Raw genomic sequence first — 20041 nt, forward strand, 5'->3', positions numbered from 1 at the left:
AAAGTTTAATGTCACAGCCCCATTAACGCAAAACTTCACCTCACTTGACATCACATCCGACGTGTGACACAGCGCAATGATATGAGCCAAACGTCACGCTCTGCCGAGCCAGGCTGCTACTCACTGGTGGTGTAGTACTTGGGGTCCAGGTCTTCAACCAGTCCAATGCTGAGGCAGACATCAGTGAGTGGTGCAATCTCCTCGCTCACGATCGTGATCGCCAGTTGGTAGAACTCATGCAGCAGCACAGGTGGCTTGTGGTCCAACACCAGCGACACCTGGGGGCGCCTTGGGTGAATCCTGTGGCCCAAACCAGAGTGTTCCGTCTCAAACGTTGTTGCTGCTTTGTTATTTGTAGAAGTGCGTTGTTGTTTTAGGAGTTGGCCGCCAAGCTTAGGATTTTGAGCGCAAAGGCGGCTTAGTGAGAACCCTGCCCGAAAGCAAAACATGGTGGTAAAGGAACCACACTATGATATGCTGCTCTGTCACAAATTTTGAATGCAAACAGGCCAAAAGAAGTAGCGTCATTTATATCCATGTCCCTTATTTACACAACATTTCAGCATGCTCGTGTGGGTTTGTCACTTGAATGACTGGGCACAACACAGTGGCCAGACTAAGCACAGCAAACCCTCTATTGCTCTGGGCAAAAGGTCCATGCAGCTAGAGCTAGAATGTGCCATAGGTGACTATGTGTAGGTAACATAATGCCACGAGTCTACCAATTGTACAGACAACTGGGAGTGAAGCTCAAGTACTGAGTGCTGTACTTAACTCACTTAAATCACATACTGAAATTAGAAACACTCACACTTACATTAGAAAATAATGCGGCAATAATAATAATACTGCCCTGTAATGCACAAGACACAGCCTCCAAGTTGTTCTGCTGATAAAGGTAATGTACCAAGCCTAACACAACTGTACCAAATATAATTTCTTATGTGATTTCTTAGTTACATTCTGCGTACAAGTCGTATCGCGTTGTCCGTCTTTGTTGTCAGCGTCAGCTTATGGACAGTTTGAATGCTTGACCCGGCTGCCTCGATTATCATTCCCAGGACTCGGATGGAGTCGACCCTGGGAATGGGGCGACCGTCTCTGGTGCAGACGGTGATGTTGTGCTCGGTAGAGGGTTTCCACCCCTTGGTCGAATATCAAATCTCAGAAAATGTTTCACAAAATATGATGCTTACAAACTCTGGACAAGAAAACACGGTGCTGCACATGCTTGGAAATCTCCTAGCATTGCATAACAAGAATCTTGCAAGCTACTAGTAACTTAGGTAGTACATAGAAAGCAAGATATAGAATACGGTATACTCTTATTAAAGGGAACTACAAATTAGTGTGCCAGCACTGATCACAGCTCCCAGTTCTATTTTACGAAGTTCTGGAAATTATGTATATTTATCAATGTCTGATGAGTAGAATTAAGTGCTTTTCTCGCTCTGAATTTTGAAGAAGTAGTGGTGCTATGCTGTACTAAATGCCCATGGGACTCTCAGATTAATAAAAAACCTGTGTTTTATGGCAACCTTCTAGTGCACGAAAAGCTTTCCTTTTCAGTTTTCCTCGAAAATACCCAAGAGCTTCCCATTCTTGCAGCAGATGGGTTATCACATGCACGACAAATATGCACGACAGATAAAAGTGCCGACTGTGCATCATGCAACTCGATCACTGCTCCACACGTTGCCATCTTTGTCAATGTGTGGGTCAACTGCAGTCAGCACTAATAGTAAAGAGCAGACACCATTTCATTGTGAGGTTCAGCGTGATTTGCCACCTGTGAAAGATTGTGAATTTGGGAGGGTCACGGCATGCTCGTGTGACACCCCCATTCATCCACCTTCCACTCAAATGTATGCAGCGTGCTATAGTCGCATGACACTTTTGCACTCGCCATTTAAATCCATATGTAGTCGTGATGGTTAGCTTGAAGCTACAAAAGGAGACCAACGTGTGCCTACGAAAAGCGTTGGGAATGAGAGCTTGCCGCACAGAGTGTCACAAAGCTGACGGCAGTGGACAACCTTGTAGCCATCCTGTACATTCGCTTTTTGTTTGTGAGGCGGTTTGTTAACTTTCCAAGTGTAACACGACTGCTGTGAACAGATCTGCATTTATTCGCCACTAAACTGTTTAAGCCACCGACACACTGCAAATTAGCGCTGATTAGGCTTAATGATCTAGGCAGTGTGGTTGTGACAAAAATGAGCAGCTAGCCGATGTGGCAATGGGCTGCAAGTTGTCGTGGAATGCTTGACGCTATGATGTATGCGTACAGGTGGCTCATGAGTGATCGTTCCCGAGATTGCACATACAAGTTAGATTGACAGCTGTTGCAGCGTCGTTCAGTTTGTTACTGCATATCCAATACGATCTACATGCTTTCAGGCATGCCTTCACACTTTCTGAAATATGCACTGCTTTTGATGTTGTTTCCTCTGTCCGCACTGCATTATTGCCTCGATCGCTTGTTGACTTAGATGAACTTGTACCAACAGAGGTAGCCTCAGCCAACGCAGCATCGTGCGATCCCCGCATTGGGCCAACATCGGGAAGCTCATGCGGCAGACAGCACTCATCAAGCTGCCATCTTCCTTGGCGCACCCTTGCATGCTTTCACTTGCACCCAAAGCATAGAGCCCACAAGGAGCGTTAGGATCTTATCGCACTTAGATTTTATACATAACCTGTCTCTGCTCTGCTTTGGTGGTTGCTTTTAGTCAGGCAGCACACGGTTTGACAGGTGTGTTCACAAGCAGCCACTTGTAATTCAACCGTTTGACCAACTGCGCCCGTGGAAGTTTCCATTCATTGTCTCGGTATCGCTTCGAGGAGGCAGTAAAATTTTGTTATAATAAAATTGTGTATAAGCACACTTCGTTATATTGAGGTTCTAAATACTAAATGTTCTATGAACAAGATCTTATAATAGTTAAATGCTTAGTTATATAGAGAATTTCGTTACTGAAGTTTATTACATCGAGGTTTAACTGTATTCGATTCACAATTATTTGAACATGCAATATTCGATTCGACTCAATGATACCTGAGTAGTCGCACACCCCTACTTTAATGCCAGTGCACACACTTTGGGTTTTGAATAGATTGCCTGTCACTTCTTTCTCCCCCCCCCTCTCCCCCGAGTGCAATAACACCTCATTGTGCCCCACCTGGCGGCAGCCATCTGTGGCAGCTGGTGGAAGGCCACCTCCTCGCCGTGGCCAAAGGGCTTGCGAGGGATTGGGTCCCACGCCAGGCCCGGCCTTGCACTGCTACCACCAGAGCTGCTCGAAGTGCCCTCCCAGTTCCAGGCTAGCGTCAGACCGGTGGACGATTCAGACGAAGAAGGAGAACCCAGCCGCAGGTGCACCGAGCTCACCTGCCAACACACACACACACTGCTGGAACAAGCAATCACAGCAGTACTCGCTGTAGCGGAACAATGGCTATAGCACCATGCTGAGCACAAGGCAACAGGTTTGACTGCAAATACTGGTGGCTGCATTATGATGAGGGCACAATGAAAGACTTTATCTTTGATGGGTTACTGCAGATGACAGAACAAGGAAAGGTGTTTTCCTCATGCCTGTCTTGTTAGAACTGTGCAGTGCAACTAGGAATGCATGATTAAGAGCTAACTAGCATACACACAACCATTTACTGTGAACTGAGAGAAACGATTATTGTCAATTTAGAGATTGGAAATGCTTCTTGAGAGAAAGAACTGTCATCCACTGCAATAGTGCAGCCCAAAGCTGTGCAGGAATCCCACACAATTTTTTTGGAAAGGAACCTTCGAAGGTGACAATAAAGAAAAAAGACCTGGTCAGGGGATTGAACTCGGAACCTACACCTTTTAAGAGCTGTCGCTATGCTATCACAGCTGTCCACAAGGCTAGCAGATGACAATGTAATACCCAACTATAGATGCCACAGGAAATTTGAGGGTTTGTGTTCATTTTCGTGTGATGTGTATTTAAAACATGTGGTGCATGCTACCACCAACTAGCCCATTTCGTCACTCTACAATGAAACAATCCTCCTGTACCTCACTGCAATGCTTACATTTCTCTGTGGGTATTGTTGTTTTGTTTATTTATTGATACAGTCGCTGATTGATAATTTAGACTCAACGGGTACTATCGAATATTCGAAAGATCAGGTTTTTCAGAAAATAAGTGAGCTTATTTCACCAACTGCCAAGAAGCTTCTCAACGCATTGCTGCACACGTACACTTGCCTATGACCTGGGGCGGCATTTTCGAGCTATCACTTTCGGGGATGAGATCACTTTCACGAGATTTCAGACAACTCGGCACTGAATGCGTCAGCACTTGGCTGACTACCAAAGAAAATTATTTAAAATCTTGAACTCGATCAACCAAACAAAAAAGACAGGTGATAGTTTCGTGACCACTCATATCCTATCAACGTACTGTCCAAAGGACAAGTGCACACAAGGTCAATGAGAGCAGTGGTCCAAGGGCTTCACTTCTGTTTTTGGCAGCCATGTGCCACTTCTACATGGCAGGAGCTTTAATCTGAATCACATACGTAACACAAAAAGTACAAGCCACATTCTGTGTGTGATTTCCCTGCACATGTCTCCAAGAATTTGTTTTATCGGAACAAAGCAGGGAGTCATTTCACTCGTCGATGGCTTAAACTATCTTTCCTCTAAAGGGACAGACAATTGCTCTAAACATGAATCGAGATAACCTTACTGACGGAAAGATTGCCCATCGTATTAGCTAAAATGAGCCCGGTTTCCCCTTAAACGAAAATTTATATTTTTAATTCTTCAGAAAATGTAGTGAGAAATGACCTATGGCACCCCACGTGGCAAGAACATGAAGATACATAAGTGACCTACAACATGACCTTCTACTAGTACATGTAGTTTCTGGTCTTCTTATTAGTATTGAAATACAGTACCTCTTTTTCTATTTTAAGTATTTTCTAACTTTCCTTTGCACATAAGCCTTCATTTGTAGCGAACAGAAAAGTGGGGATGCTTTTGCCTTCGTTTTTGATGACATGGCTTGGCTCGTCTATCGACAGAATGACGAAGCCAGGGGCCAGCCAGCAATGACATAGGGGAAAAACACTGTACAAATATAAGAAAGGTCTGTACAGCAATGAAAAACTTATTGCATTAGCTTTTTATTTTAAAAAGTGGTTGGAAAGCTCAAAATATAGGTGGTTGACCACAGTTGCACTCACTCCTGTGAAAGCAGAATAATGGGCAGCTTTCTCCCTTTGCAAGATGGGCTATCAGCATCGCTCTCACTTCTAAATGTTGCTGGAGGAGGGACTCTTGCTTTCTTAGAGGCTGCTCAGATCAAAAAATTATCTCTACAAAAATCTATGCACTTTTGGAAGTAACTGCTGCAGGTGTAAACACTATCGAAGGTGAGCTTTTAATTGTGCCATAAAAAACTGTGTCCTTAAAAATCCGTTGTCCGTCCTTTAAAGGCAGCAGTTGTAAGGCTAACATGATGGACAGAGAAAGGCGACACGATGAACATTACAGTCACGAGTGGTTTATTTCGGGAAGGAAGATGGCAATAAAAATACTTGTACAAAAGATCATGCACCAACTTAATGGCAGTCGGAAACAGCAGTCTCTCTGATTTTCATCAGGTTTTTCATTGATTAGAAGTTGTAACATTGCACATGGAATTAATAACAAACTGCTATTAAGCTGGCACACAATCCTTGATACGTTAACAGTAATACCCACTTATAACAATATTCAAGTGCCAAGAAAATCCCACTGTTCTAACAGATAATTGTCATAACCAAATTGCATTAAAAAATGCAGAGGGGACAAACATCCAAACCTTTAATCAGACACGAAGAAGTACAGTTGACCCCACTTATAGCATCACCGGTTTTAATATTATTTGAATGTAACAATGAGCAGCCTGGCACTGTGGACATTTGTGTGTGTTCTATGGTAAAATAAACCATTTACTACAATGTTCCCATGCCTCATTACTGGCTACAATTGAATCTGGCTACCAGGTGTTTGTGGGAAAAGAAAAAGGAATCTGAAATCCAGGAGAAGAAAAAAAATTACAGCAGAACTCCATCTCATGATGCCTGTCAACGGTAATACGAATACAATTTGAGCAATGTAGCGACAGACCGTATTCTTTAAAGGCAAACTACAACAAAATTCTGGACCATGTAAAAATCCCCTTTTCAGATAATTTAGACATACAGTAGCCTCAGTGAAAAATTTTACGCTTGCAATGCAAGTAGGTGCTTCAGAAAATCTTCACAAAAATCAGTGTTTTTATACTGAAAATCGGAGTTTTATACTGAAATGAGATCCTATTTAGACTGTAAAGAACCAGTGCCTGGGTCATCTGCTTCCCTTGCTTGCACACTGTTCCTGTGTATCAGTGAACAGGTACCATATGCCTGCAGCCATAGAGTTAGTCTACTCTGCTAGCTGACGCATGGCGTAGTTACACTACACTGGCAAAAATTGAATGCTCTGCAGTGTAGCATGGATAGTGCAGGAATAGAACATGTCCCATCTCATACCAGAGCCACTGAAGCAGAGTGCACCATTCACTAGCCTGGCGGACCAGCAGCAAGCTGGCCCATGTAGTTTCATTTCACTGATGAGCGCACCTTCGACAAACAACAAGGTGCTCCCTTGTCACACACTGGTGTGCTTGTGCTGCAGCCACAACTGCTGGTCTCACTGCTGTGGGTCACATTTAAAGCACAGGGTAAAATTTTTGCAATCTTAGCGTCTTGGGCACAACACATCCAATTTCACCGGCCACTGCTTGGCCCACTGAAAACGCTGGACTCGTCGACTGCTCAAACAACTACCACCATGTGGAGTAAAGGATGATCAGCAGCTGAGACTCGACATGGCTGGGCTAGAGGAGTCTACCCACTAGCTCGGCTGTGGGCTCAGCGCGAAGTGCGCGTGGAGTCATGGCCAAACAGGGTGGATAGCCAGCTGTGGTAAAGTTTTGTTCAATGAGCTCTGGTGACATCGTATCCCTGCATGGCTTGCCGCCGCATCTACACAATGACCACTGCGTTGCATCCACCTTTGTGACAAATGCAACATGCAATTCCTGCTGACAGCATTTCTGGCAGTGTCAGAAATGCTTTCATTCATCTACTTCGATGTGTGCGATATAGAGACGCATGAAATGTATAGTAGATGATGCACTACTGTAAATAATCGCTGGAGAACATTGCCCCTGAATGCAACTTAAATTTACTTTTTTGTGCACCATCATGGCTTGCAGCACTTATAGTCAACCCGAAAAAGCGTGTGGCAAGCAGAGCTTGCATGGCTAAGTGAGTGTGCTCATGAAATCTAGCTTGTGCAGCTTTGTCAAGTGCAGTTTACATGCTTTGCGAGTGTTGGCTGGTCCGCGTCGCACTTGAATGCTGCAGCGTGGTGCAGACTTTGTGGGGTCTGATGTGGGATTCTCACACCGTACTCTTGGGACAAAGGAACGACAACACAGTAGTGCAAACAATCACAAGGGCATTTATTGCACCTTTCATACATCAATGCCTGCTAGCCGAGTTGCTATCCACAAAACATGCCGGTGGGCGCGCGACAAATCTAGAAGTCCGACTCACCGCGACCTCGCGAGCGAATATGTTCGCTCCATGCTGGATCCCAACGCCTGGTCGTTCGCGTGTATAGTCACGCGAATCGTGGCGCGTTCGAAGGCGGTCTCGCAGATGCATCGGTCGCCGCGCGCGCGGAATGTCCGCGCTGTTTGGCGACCCACCGGGGAAGAGGGTTGCTGCACGTGCAGCACGTCCGTCCCGCTTGCTGTCTCAAACCCAAGAGAGAGCGCCTTGTCTTTCCCGAACCCAAGTAACCGCACAGCGGCGCGACGCTCGCGCCATCTCTCGCACCACGCTTGTACCACTCCGACGCCGCACTACAGGGGACGCGCTATGCAGGAAAAACATCAGGAGAGGCGCGAGGGTCGCGCATCCCCACAACTTGCAACCTGAAAAAACTGAGACAGCAAGGTTGTGTACTGCCTTCCTCTATGTGGCGTTGTGTACTGGATAGCCATCGCTCATGTTCAAGCACTGTTTGAGCACCCGACGGCCACGGAAAAAGTAGGCATCTTTGCAACAGCTCAAATCACATACACTACGAGAAAGCGTGCCAAGGGAGATAGCCATCAACTTGCAAATGTTGAGCAAGCGATGCACCTTGGCGTTTAGACGCACCTGAGAGATAAGCAGTCGTGGTTCTGAAACTTTTGCTATATCCGCATTCACGGTGTAAGAAGAAGCTTAGGTGAGAAGGTGTCGACGCAAGGCATGCCGCAGTAAAGCTCTGCTTCTAGAGAGCGGCGACAGATGGCGCAAGAAACTGACATACTTTTGGCTATGGCTACGGCATGTCCCGTCACTGCGCCCCGCTCGCCGAGTAAAAGACGCAATGTGCTGAGGGCCTAGAAGTTTTTCATTTTAACATGGCGCTTTCAACGACCTTCGAGCGGTTTGTACGTATTGTGAGGTCTGGTCATTTAATTGTTGTTCATAATGAGTTGCAGGGTGCCGATAAAGTCTGACACCTAAATTGCAATCCACGTGCAGTATGAAACAATTCAGGCCAAGGAACGGTTGTCGGCGTGTGGTTGTTTCGCTGGAGTCTGCATACAAGTAATTTATCTTTTCTTAATGATGTAAGCCAAGGCTTGAGCAATATGTTGGTATTGACATGATGATATAAGATTATGCAACAGCTGCGGGTGTGACCGTGCAGGCTGTCGCAATTGTGTAATGATACAAACTAGAACCGTTTTTTTTAATGATGCATGTCATATTTTAATCAACTTGATCCGGCCTCACTGGTTACAAAGCCATCATCCTATCTCTTTGCTATTTCTCACATACATAGCATAATATTGCATCAACCCAATTTTTTTTCTTGCCATTTATTTACTGAACTTTAGAATCTTCAGGTAAGAAAGCACTCACACAAGAGGTCACATAACATGCTCTATAAAAGAAGTGTATGAAACACATATAAGCGAGGAAAACCATCTTCAGTTTGTTTAAGCAGTCGCGCTTACACAAGCTTTGACATTTTGTGCGTGGCTCTTTTTTTCATGCTTGTTCTTCAGTTGCCTACAGCACTGATGCACGCGTAGGCAGGTATAGTAATGTAGCAACTTGGCAAGCATTTCTTCTTTGTGTGTACTACAAGAGAACGAGAAGTGGAAATTCTCCAGCAAGGCATCAGTAGTTCTGTCGTATGCATCCCTGTCACCTGCGTGCTTAGCGAACTTTTCCTCAGTGTATTTGAAGAAGTCAGCATATTTGGATGCATGAGCCAGCCCGTGGTTTTACATTTTATGAGATCAGCTTCGGGCACACTTGAGATACCTTTTTTTTCCTTCAAGAGCATCCTTGCCAGGTTGTTCCACTGCAAAGTTTTCTAGACACGGACCCTGTAACGTAGTAGACAATGCTGTCAACTACAGCTGCATCTGCGTCAGGGTCGTCGAAATCGAAGACATTGTCGCACTCCCAGCTTCCTTCACCGATGAGCCCATCAACCCTTTTCTTCAGTTCATGCAACTTTCCTGCGCATCGTACGGCTGAACCCTTGTATATTTCTCTGTTGTCAGCCAAAGTCAGCCGGCAATGCGTCCCTACGGCATCCACCAAAGGCGTCTGCTACAGCGTCCGCCATTCACATGCCCAACGCCGTAGTAAATGGTGCAAATCTGTACGAAGCAGTGGGCGAGGAGGACATTGAGGCACCCTAGCGGGCGCAAGTTTCTAGCGCCCTTTTTCGACACGCGGAGAAAAGAGAACTCCAAGCCTTTCCCTGCACTTCGCGCCCAGCCCGCACCACTCAGCCACCCAAGCTATTTCTTACACCGTGTCCGCATCACTATGGCTCACCGCCAGGTGCATGCATAATCTGCTTAGGTGCTATTTAAAGGCTGCTAATAAGAAGACTGGACAATTACCAGCCTTGTGCATTTGTGAAGGTTACATTGATAGTATATGCTAAGCATTTATATGCAAGTGAGCTGAAGTGAAATTTCATTGCAGCTGGCCTTTAAGTGAAGTTTATTTAACACATGGGTTAAATAAACGTGACTCAAGATTACCAATAGATGTAGTGGTAATTGTCATCCTTTCATTGCCTCAGCTACATGACACAGGCTCCGTCATATAGCTGCGGCATGTCGTCAACTGTATGACGCTGATGCAGTGATGATGGAATGAAGAAGAAATCATATATATATGGAATGACAAAGGCGGTGTAATGAGGACAGCATGAGAACAATGAGATGTTGATATTTAAATTACTGCGAAGTTATAACAATGACAGTGTGACGATGACAGCACGACGTAAATGAGATGTGACTGACGCATCACTACGGCTGAGGATAGCATAGCCTGTGGATAACCACAGGCTATGCATGTAGACCACATGGAAGAGATATGCTATGTATGCAGCCCATGAAAAGCCATGTGTTGCATATGTGGCCCGTGAAAAAGCCACATGCCATGTGAGTGGTTAGTGACAAAGATGCACACCCTGTATGTGACCCAGCATTCAACTGTAGTTTGAGGCTTCTGCTAGTAAGATTTATGTAAAAAATGTAAAAAATTAATTAAATCTGAACATAGTTGTTAGATATAACGAGGTGAATCTAAAACATTTCCTGCTGATATCGATGTGTAACAAGTATTTGACTTAACAAAGGTATTTCAGTGTCAGATGTGGCTTTGTTATATAATGAGGTTCACTTGTACATCTAACCATTAGAAGCCCAAGGACTGCAAATTCCAGACCTGGATGTCGCTGTTGATGTCACATGACCGAGGCAGGAATGCAAAGGAGAAGGACTGTGTCCTCCGTGGCACCAAGTGTAGGCTGCCAATGGCTGCAGCTGGGTCACCATCCTCGACGATGCAGAAGTTGTTGTAGTGCTGTCAGCAGAAACCGATATACATGTATACATGTTGCTAGATGCATCGTGCACTAACTACAAAAAAAGCAACTGAAACAACTACAACAAGCACAAACAAGGGTGGCTAGGAATCCACTCATACGCACCTTAGTGTAGTATGGCCAGCATTACAGACTGCTACAAATCGACACAAGATAGCTGAATAAATTTCCCCTCAGCAACGTTCCTAATACTGACTTCAATTAAAAGAGCACTGATATTACATTTATGACCTTTCATTTTCTGTGCCAAATGAAGGTTGAGGACCCTCAAAACACTAGAAAAGATACTGGGGATCCACAGACCGCCCTGAATAATTTAATATGCTAATAGCTTTCCTACGAAACTGCTTCAGTTTTACTGCCCAGCAGTTGTATGTGTCATGATGTCATTATGCAAATGGATTGTGACAACAACAGGACAACATCACAACATTTTGGTATTTACTCCGGCTCACTTGGCGGTCGGCTATGCTACTACTCAGTGCATGACCCAACGTAGCAGGATGCCAGACCGGTGAGTAGATTGGAGTGAATCCCAAAAGGTTGTAATGTCCTGTTACCATGTGACCACTTTTCGCGTCATGACATCATGACACATACATCTGCTGGGAAACGAAACTGCAGCTTTTTCGTAGAAAAACTATCAGCATAGTAAATTATTTAGGGCATTCTGAGGCTTGCCAGTATTTCTTCATGTTTTCAGGCCTCGAACCTTCACTTAGCGTAGAAAATGAAAGGTCCAAAATGTAATGTTAGTACATTTTTTTAACACAGCAATGCCCCTCTGTCACATATATTATGCCACACTGTGAACTTCAGTGAACTTTGAGCCCTGAACTACACCTCAAAAAAAAAAAAATGCGAAGCTGAAGCACTGAACATTCAAGTCAACAATACCTGGTTGTTGAAGTGCACCTTCAGCCCACTGGCCTTGATTGGAAGAGGACAGTTGGACCTGATCGCAAGGAAATGTGATGGCATGTGATTATACAGGCCTGACTCCAGATGCAAAAGTGCAAGTTGAATGAGAACAAAGCATTGCAGCTTTGCTTCGTAAAGGTCACCACATGATGTACAAATGTGTGCGCAATCTTACGCACATGTGCCAGTGAAGTTCAGCATGCAGACATACTGCATGTAATTCAGCGACAACTGTCTACAATTATTTAACCAATAAAAGGGGGGCTCAAAAGGAAAAGATAATGCAGCAGAACCTGGTTCATACATTTTGGAAAAAGTATGAGGAAAAGTGTACTAACTAGGAAAACTTACAGCCCAAAGTCATTAAAAATTTGGTAGACTCAACTGTAGCAGACCCGCATTGTCGTTATTGCAGCTCTTATCAAGTTTATGTTTGCACGCCTTGAATTTGGCCTGGGTCAGCAGCTTCTTCAGGCAGGGCATTTTGGTGGTGAGTAAGTTTTGATGGAGAATTGTTGCGAGACAAGACGAGCTTTGAAGTTTTACTACTGAGTAGTGTTTTAGGACAGCCATGGAAAACCAAGCGAAAGCGAGCTGGCGTGGGGAATATAATGACACCAAAGCAAAAAACATGACACCCACTTTGCAATGCCTGCAGCAGCATGGGCAAGAGCATTTGGGTTATCGCCTATGAAAAGCGAACCTATGCTTCCAATGGCCCTATGCCACACGTGCTGTGAAACAAATACGTGAAGGTGCTTATCGCAATAAGGTTGGCAGCGATAGCTGTGAATGCGACGTGCGGTGACTCACAGGAAGATTTGCCAGCACCAGAAGAGGAAACTAAGCACATGGCGGAATTTTCACACAGCACGGGCAGACGAGTACTGCAGGGAAGCTGCCTACTGCACTGAATCACGCATGCCTCACACCTTGTCTTCTTCACAAGAAATCTAGCGGCCAGAAAACGTATCGTACAATCGCAGTTTGATGATGTAATGACTGATGCCAGAAGATTATGTTTTCTCGAAACATATTAACGAGTAGAAAAGAAGCATAACTGTATTGGGTCATTTTCTGTGTTCTCAATCTCAAATGTTGGTGCCTCGAAATCAAACAAAATATGATTGTATCAACGAGGTTGTGCTGTATCTGCTGACCAAGGTTTATTGCAGTGGCAGACAAAAGAATATGTGTGATTATTGCCCACAGAACCTAAAATTGATTTTTACAAATTAAATTCAATTACTTTAGGACACATGTTCCAATTAAGAAACCGAAACTGGACAAAGCTCAAGGTATGTCATCTCTGTATGTATGACATCCCAATACCACTATCAGCTTTGAACAGATGCTCGACTGTATTGTGTCAGCCCATTTTTGGCTATCCCACGTGGCTCTCACATCTGATGTTCAGCTTCCCGCATCGCACGTACACCATGGCAGCAATATTTTAGTGCTATCACCACTTGACAGCAAGGATATAACTTGGGCTCAAAAATAACTTGCTTCAGGCTTTTTGGCTGTGGCACATCAGCCCACATAGACTTGATTAGGCGCTCATTAGTGCGTTTATGCTACTTTATTTTGAACTGCAGGCACTGTTTTTATTACCAGAAAGAAAATTACTACACCTAATGTAATGAAAGAATTGCGCAGCCTTTGAAAACAACAGCAACAGAAGGACAATAAACATCATAAGTGGACAAAACTGTTCAGGGCTGTCTCTGTTTAAAAGCACATTGTGGCAAGCTAGACAATGAGTTTGCCTACTAAGTCAGCATAGTCAGAAGCACTAATAAGATGGCACTAATCATTACATTCCGCTGAGTCTTCCATGATTTTTTCACATCACTGGCACTGCAGAAGAGAATTTACCTGATGAAGACCTTGAGGCAGACACGCTGGTCGGCATAGAATGCGCTGTGTCCGAACTGGACCTTGCATTCAACTGGGGGAAGAAAAATAAAAGAAAGAAATAATGCAGAAACCATTCACAATGATTGTCAACGTAAGCAAATAGCCAAATGGTCCTAATAAAAAACTCCGATTTATTAAAGGAATGATGTGCTTAAAGGCGCATATTTGTTGCAGTGAAGATGTTAAGGCAGTGTTCGTTTCATAATGCAATTCTGAAGAGAACAAAGCCGTTAACCAACACATCTGTAGTGGTAGCATAGGTGCACAGCATGTGAGCTACAGCACAAACCACTTATAAAGTAACTGCTTGCAGTTAAGTAGTGACTATAATGCGGTCTTTTCTGACTCACATCCCCATAAAAGTCTATGTATATGCATCACGCTTATGGTGCAGCCACGCGATATGGAATACCGGTTATAATGCAGTAGTTAAAAATCTGGCATACAAGTGAGGCAGCGAGTGTGCTTCTTAACGAGGTGTGCCAGTTGAGGAGAGAGTGACGAGAACGATGTGGAGTGAGTAAGAAAACAAGAAACACAGGAGAAAAAGAAAATGTGGCGGGAACGTGATGGCTTAACAGGCAAGTGGGGCTTGCCTATGCAATAAAGAAGCCTCTTGCCTCTTCAGTTTTTGTGCGGAAAGTAAATACTGTTGCCAATTTATGTTTTAGGGCACACATGCAGTTGCAAAAATGTCTGAGTTATAGAGCAGACCTGAAAAAGAAAGTTCGACAACAAAATTAATCTGTTGTGTTTTACAACTCCCACACTCTTAAAAAAATCTGTTGAGCCTCTGAGCACATTTTGCGCTTGCCTGTCACGATGTGCATTGTCGTGAAGTGCAGACATCGCACGTGCGACCTTGGCTACCTTGACTCCGCAATGCTGTCGGTTTCAACTAGGTTCCACAAATTTAGCAGTTCGGAATGTTTTCCACATGCGAGCAACATACAACCATGAAATTGGGCAAAAGAGCTAAAGAAAGCTATTTGATCGAAAGTACGAGGCAGTTGGCCTCAAAGGCTTGAGCCACTTCAAAAGAATACCTTCCCCTGTATACTCGTCTGTGAGTGACATGCCCCCTCGCCCCCTTTACTCTTGTCTTCATCCAACGATGTGGGCACACCTGATCATGAATCACAAAGGTGGTCTTGAGTCAACCGTAAGATTTTCTACGAGAGCTACTAGAGGTCAGCAGGGCACTGCACGTGTTCAGCAATCTCGTAAACGATGAGTAACACATGGATTTGTCTAATCTTTGGGCTTGTGGCTTTGAATATTCTTGTGGCATTACTTATTGCTGTTAATACCAAGACATGAGCAGCACAGAGAACATTTACTGCTGGCCCAGGCATGTCTATGAGTGCTTGGCCTTAAAAGGGAAAGGGGTAGGGGTAGAAGGAAAGAGGTGAGTGATAAAACAATTATGCTTTATTTTTTTTTCTAAATTTCCAAGCCCTCATAATTTTTTAAACTAAGGAAGTCAATCAGTTACTGCGCACATACAGTAGAATGCATACAGTAGAACCTCGTTGATATGTTCCCGCTATGAACATTTTCCCGGCACCAACGTTCGCAATCGAGAGCACAGGAAATGACCCAACCGAGTTACACTCATTTTTTTACCGGTTCACACGTTCCCAGAAAACACGATTTTTCGGCCCCAACTTTCAATACACTGCCAAACTGCGATCATATGATACATTTTCCAGTCGCTAGATCCCATGTAAACAAGAAAATGCGCAAAGCGCGTGATCGAGAACAGTACATAGCTTCCCTCCGTGGCAGCTTCACTGCAATATTCGCCTGCCCATCTCACGTGAGAACGACAGCGCGCACAGTTTCTTATTCCAGTGCCAACAAATCAATGCCCCGGTTGTCGCACGCCGCATTCACAGCTATTGCCGCCAAACCTATTGCGATAAGCATCTTCATCTATCTGTTTTTATATGTTTTACAGCGTGTGGTGCGTAGTGCCATTGGTAGTGTACAGCAATCTTTTAGTAGGCGATAATACAAACATGCTGTCATTCCCTGCTGTAGCCAGCGTAATGTGGGCATCACATTTCCCTTTGGCTGCATCCGGCATCACCCACCAGTTTGATTTTGTTTGTTTCCCATCGCCCTCTTAAAACACCATACAATAGAAAAACAACAAAAAGTGTGATGGGCCACTGGAGCACCACCATGTCGACGCGCATCGGCGTCTCGTGCCACAATGATCCACACAATGCTTCTCATTAGGCAGATGTCAACAATAGTTGAGCCTGTCAAATTTTTTTCGTTGCTTCGGATCTTATGTTTTTCCGGTAAGTGTGTTTTCTTCCTCGAAGCTTTTTCTAAAACATATGAACGAAGTTCTATTGTAATTGCAAATCAATACATTTATAATGCAATGATTTGTTGAAAATGATCAATTTCCAGTCTGAAAGCCTTTTGAAGCCAGAAGGACAAAGTTTAGGCAAATCCATATACTTACTGTGATTCCCATGCTGGCTAACCAGTGCAACTCTGATAGACAGTAGTGCCATAGTCCCGCGGGTCTCTTGTGGGGAAATTTATGATCTCAACCTCAAACCATGCAAGGATACCCAGTTAAGCTACTGACATGTGATCAGTGTTTCAATGTAAGTACAAACACCTCTGACAGCCGATTAATAAAGCAGTCATATGTCCCTGGCAAAAATGCACGTAGTTAGAATGCAGCACACACTCTGCATTTGCAGTATTTGTTCGGTGAGCTTCAGGTTTGTGTAAGAATAGTTCTTGTTTTCAAAAATGCTGCGATTATGCTGGTTCGAAGAAATTTAGGTGTCGCGTGACTAGTCATTCTTTTATCATGTGCGTACACCATAGGTGGACAGTTTTCATTTTCCTGGGATGAAGGGGGGGGGGGGGACAGGTGCAGAGCGGGGGCCCCCTCAGCTTTCCGAACCCTATATATATATACATATATATATATATAAACGAGAAGAAAGGGGGTTAACCGAGGGGCCCGATTTTTATTAGTCATATCATGAGAAGCCAACAAACAGTGACACCAAGAACAACATAGGGGAAATTACTTGTGCCTAATAAATGAAATAAAGAAACGATAAACTGATGCAAATTAAAGTGGATGAAAAAACAACTTGCCGCAGGTGGGAACCGAACCCACAACCTTCGCATTTCACGTGACTAAGGCACATAAATAGCCAAGAAAGTGGATGGGTAAACGGCGCCGCTGTAGCTCAATTGGTAGAGCATCGCAAGCGAAATGCGAAGGTTGTGGGTTCAGTTCCCACCTGAGGCAAGTTGTTTTTTCATCCACTTTAATTTGCATCAGTTTATCGTTTTATTTCATTTATTAGGCACAAGTAATTTCCCCTATGTTGTCCTTGGTGTCACTGTTTGCTGGCTTCTCATGATATGACTATATATATATATATATATATATATATATATATATATATATATATTTCTTGCACTTGAAGAAACTTCTTGTGACCTCCAAGAATTGAGCGCTGAAGGAACGGCGTTGTACGAGTATATACAAGATCTCATAGTAGGCGACAGTTCAATTTCGCAGCCTGAGTCCTCACGATAGTGTAATCTTCCTTCGTGTAATTGTCGCATACCTGTCTCTCACTTATGCTGCTTTGCTTTTCCAGCAAAACTGCAGCCTCTCTCTCTCTTTCTTTGTGAATTCGAGCATAGGCGCTGCTGCGCATGACTGCTGTTGATTCTGATTTCGAGTGAATGCAGCTTGGCCTCATTTCAGCCACTGAAGGAATTATACAGTGCTTATTATACAGTGCTTATAACAGTGCTTATTAAAGAATTATACAGTACAGTATTTATCATGTACCAAGACTTAAAAAAAGACCAGTTGTATTACTCGAAGAAAACCTAGTGCATCTTGTTTCCAGTACAGTAGAGTAGCCACCAGTAATCGTTTCGTTGCTGAGATTTAATTCAGTAATTGCAATTAATGATCTAACTCGAGAAGTACTGTACTAATTTTCGAAGTGTCAATAAGACATTTGTAGGCACCTCAAAACGACATCTAAATGCAGTGTTTTCAGTGACGTACTAATTGTGTACAATTTTTTCCGACTGGCAAAGAAACTTCACAAAGTATGAAAAATATCATGCGGGTGTGTTCCCACCTGCATGATAAAGCAGCGCCCTCAAATAAGCTGACTGAAAGCAACTGCGTTGCCTGTCGCAAACTGGAAGAGAAAGCGCATCACCTTGATCAACTTGGAAGGAGCACCAACAGCAGGTTTCGCAGCTTCGCAGCTATTTCTTCCCCTCATTTCTACGTCACACTTATTATCCGTCTCTCAAGGTCGATTGATCCAATCGATAACAATATCCCCTTGATAACACAGCCAATGTGCCTCTCTGACCACGCACAAAATGCGAGAAGCAGTGGAATAGGCATAGAATTCCAGCATTGCTCGCACCGCACCAAAAGAGTGCACGCGAAGCTATATTTTGCACCAGAAACTTGCTTCGGACCAAAGCCAAATTAATGCTACCATTTTATTTTTCATGAAAGTGTATACGTGCTGCAAAAACAAGTTCGTGGCAAAAAATAAAACCGAAATAAACAGACCCTGAAGCGAACAACATGTAAAGAAAAAGCAACACTGATGCGTTCAAGAAAGTAAATATACCACTTTTAAATGAGCCAAATAGGCAATCAGGATGTCTGCAAAAAAAAAAAAGGAAGAAACGCCAGATTTCAGTGTGCCCTTGTTATCTGTGAATTCGTAAGCTCCGTTAAACACCAGCCTAGAGTATGTGTTCGAATAGGTCTCCTTTTGCAGCTACACAGTACTGTGTCCGTTTTATCACTTCTTCTGCGGCTTTCTTGATGACCGATGCCAGAAAAAAAAGAAACATCTGTGCACTTTATCTACGCTAAGACAACAACTGCCCCAGCTTGTTTCCAACTAACACCAATAGCGACGTGTTACCTCGGCCGGGGCGCAGCAGGTAAGCCACCAGCTCGATCATGATGCTTTTCTTTATTTCCTTCATTTCGTTCTGGATAACACGAAGGGAGCCTGTTCGAGGGCACTGCTCTACGATCAGAGCGGGAGCACAGTCACGTGGTATTCTCCATTATTTGCAGGGTTTACGTATTAATCAGAAAAAAATTCTTACGCAATTAGTATGTCACTGAAATACCGCAGTTATATGTCCCTTGGTTGTTGACACCTTGATAATTAGGATAGTACGTCTTGAGTTAGACAATTAATTACAATTACCTATTTAAATCTCAGTAACGAAAAATTACTGGCAGTTACTTCATTGCACTGTAAACAACATGCACTAGGTTTTTTTCGTGTAATACATTGCACTTATTTTAATATCTTGGTGCATGGTAGTTGATTGGAACACCCTGCATATATTTATGACATTTGAATGCAACTGACAATGTTTCTTGGCATTGACACCTTAATTGAAATCAAGAAAAAGAAATGGGCATGGGCAGGACATGTAATGAGGAGGGAAGATAACCGATGGTGATTAAGAGTTACGGACTGGATTCCAAGGGAAGGGAAGCGTAGCAGGGGGTGGCAGAGAGTGAGGTAGGCGGATCAGATTAAGAAGTTTGCAGGGACAACATGGCCACGATTAGTAAATGACCGGGGTTGTTGGAGAAGTATGGGAGAGGCCTTTGCCCTGCAGTGGGCGTAACCAGGCTGGTGATGATGATGATGAGACAATGTTTCCACCCCTAATAAATGCTGTAAATTATTAGTGTAACGAAGAAGAAGCGCTGGATTACCTGGCACATCTCCAGCGTATGAAATGTAAAGAAAAAGTGCAGGTCAGTCAGGCGCATCCCCAGTGCTTTATGCACGGGGCCGGTTCTGACTGCTCGCAGGGTTTAGGACTACCACACCGAGTTCGACCTCTCACTCCTTGCAAACTCTGTCAGTAAACACCTTGACATTAGAAATACATTTTTTTTTTCATGAGTCATTAGCATTGCTTACTTGAAAGAGAAGCAATACTGGGACACAGGACATTCACGTACATTTCACACACAATTGATAAAAGACTGCTGAAGGGGTCACTGAAGTCTATAGATTTTTTTTCATGCTCAAAAAAGCACGCAAAGTAATTTGAAGCGTGGTGAACATACAACAACATATTCATTCTCTAGGCATAGGCTATCCATACCTCTAGAAATAATTTTTA

General features: G+C 43.8%; 1 protein-coding gene across 2 annotated transcripts in view; it reads right to left on the reverse strand.

Moving 5' to 3' along the window:
• Nucleotides 1-20041, reverse strand: part of gry (trafficking protein particle complex subunit 11 gry) — a 158247-nt gene that overhangs the window by 51453 nt on the left and 86753 nt on the right. For both annotated transcript variants that reach the window (XR_010567779.2, XM_065445339.2), the window contains exons 17-21: nt 13802-13874; nt 11900-11957; nt 10843-10980; nt 3183-3391; nt 125-300 (exon numbers count right to left, since the gene is read on the reverse strand). Coding sequence is in view for 1 of the 2 variants with exons in the window: in XM_065445339.2 (XP_065301411.2) it covers nt 125-300; nt 3183-3391; nt 10843-10980; nt 11900-11957; nt 13802-13874 (654 nt within the window). In the remaining variant the exon portion in view is untranslated. The remainder of the gene's footprint in view (nt 1-124; nt 301-3182; nt 3392-10842; nt 10981-11899; nt 11958-13801; nt 13875-20041) is intronic.

Source organism: Dermacentor albipictus, chromosome 2 (genome assembly GCF_038994185.2).
Source record: "Dermacentor albipictus isolate Rhodes 1998 colony chromosome 2, USDA_Dalb.pri_finalv2, whole genome shotgun sequence".
NCBI classification, from domain to species: domain Eukaryota; kingdom Metazoa; phylum Arthropoda; class Arachnida; order Ixodida; family Ixodidae; genus Dermacentor; species Dermacentor albipictus.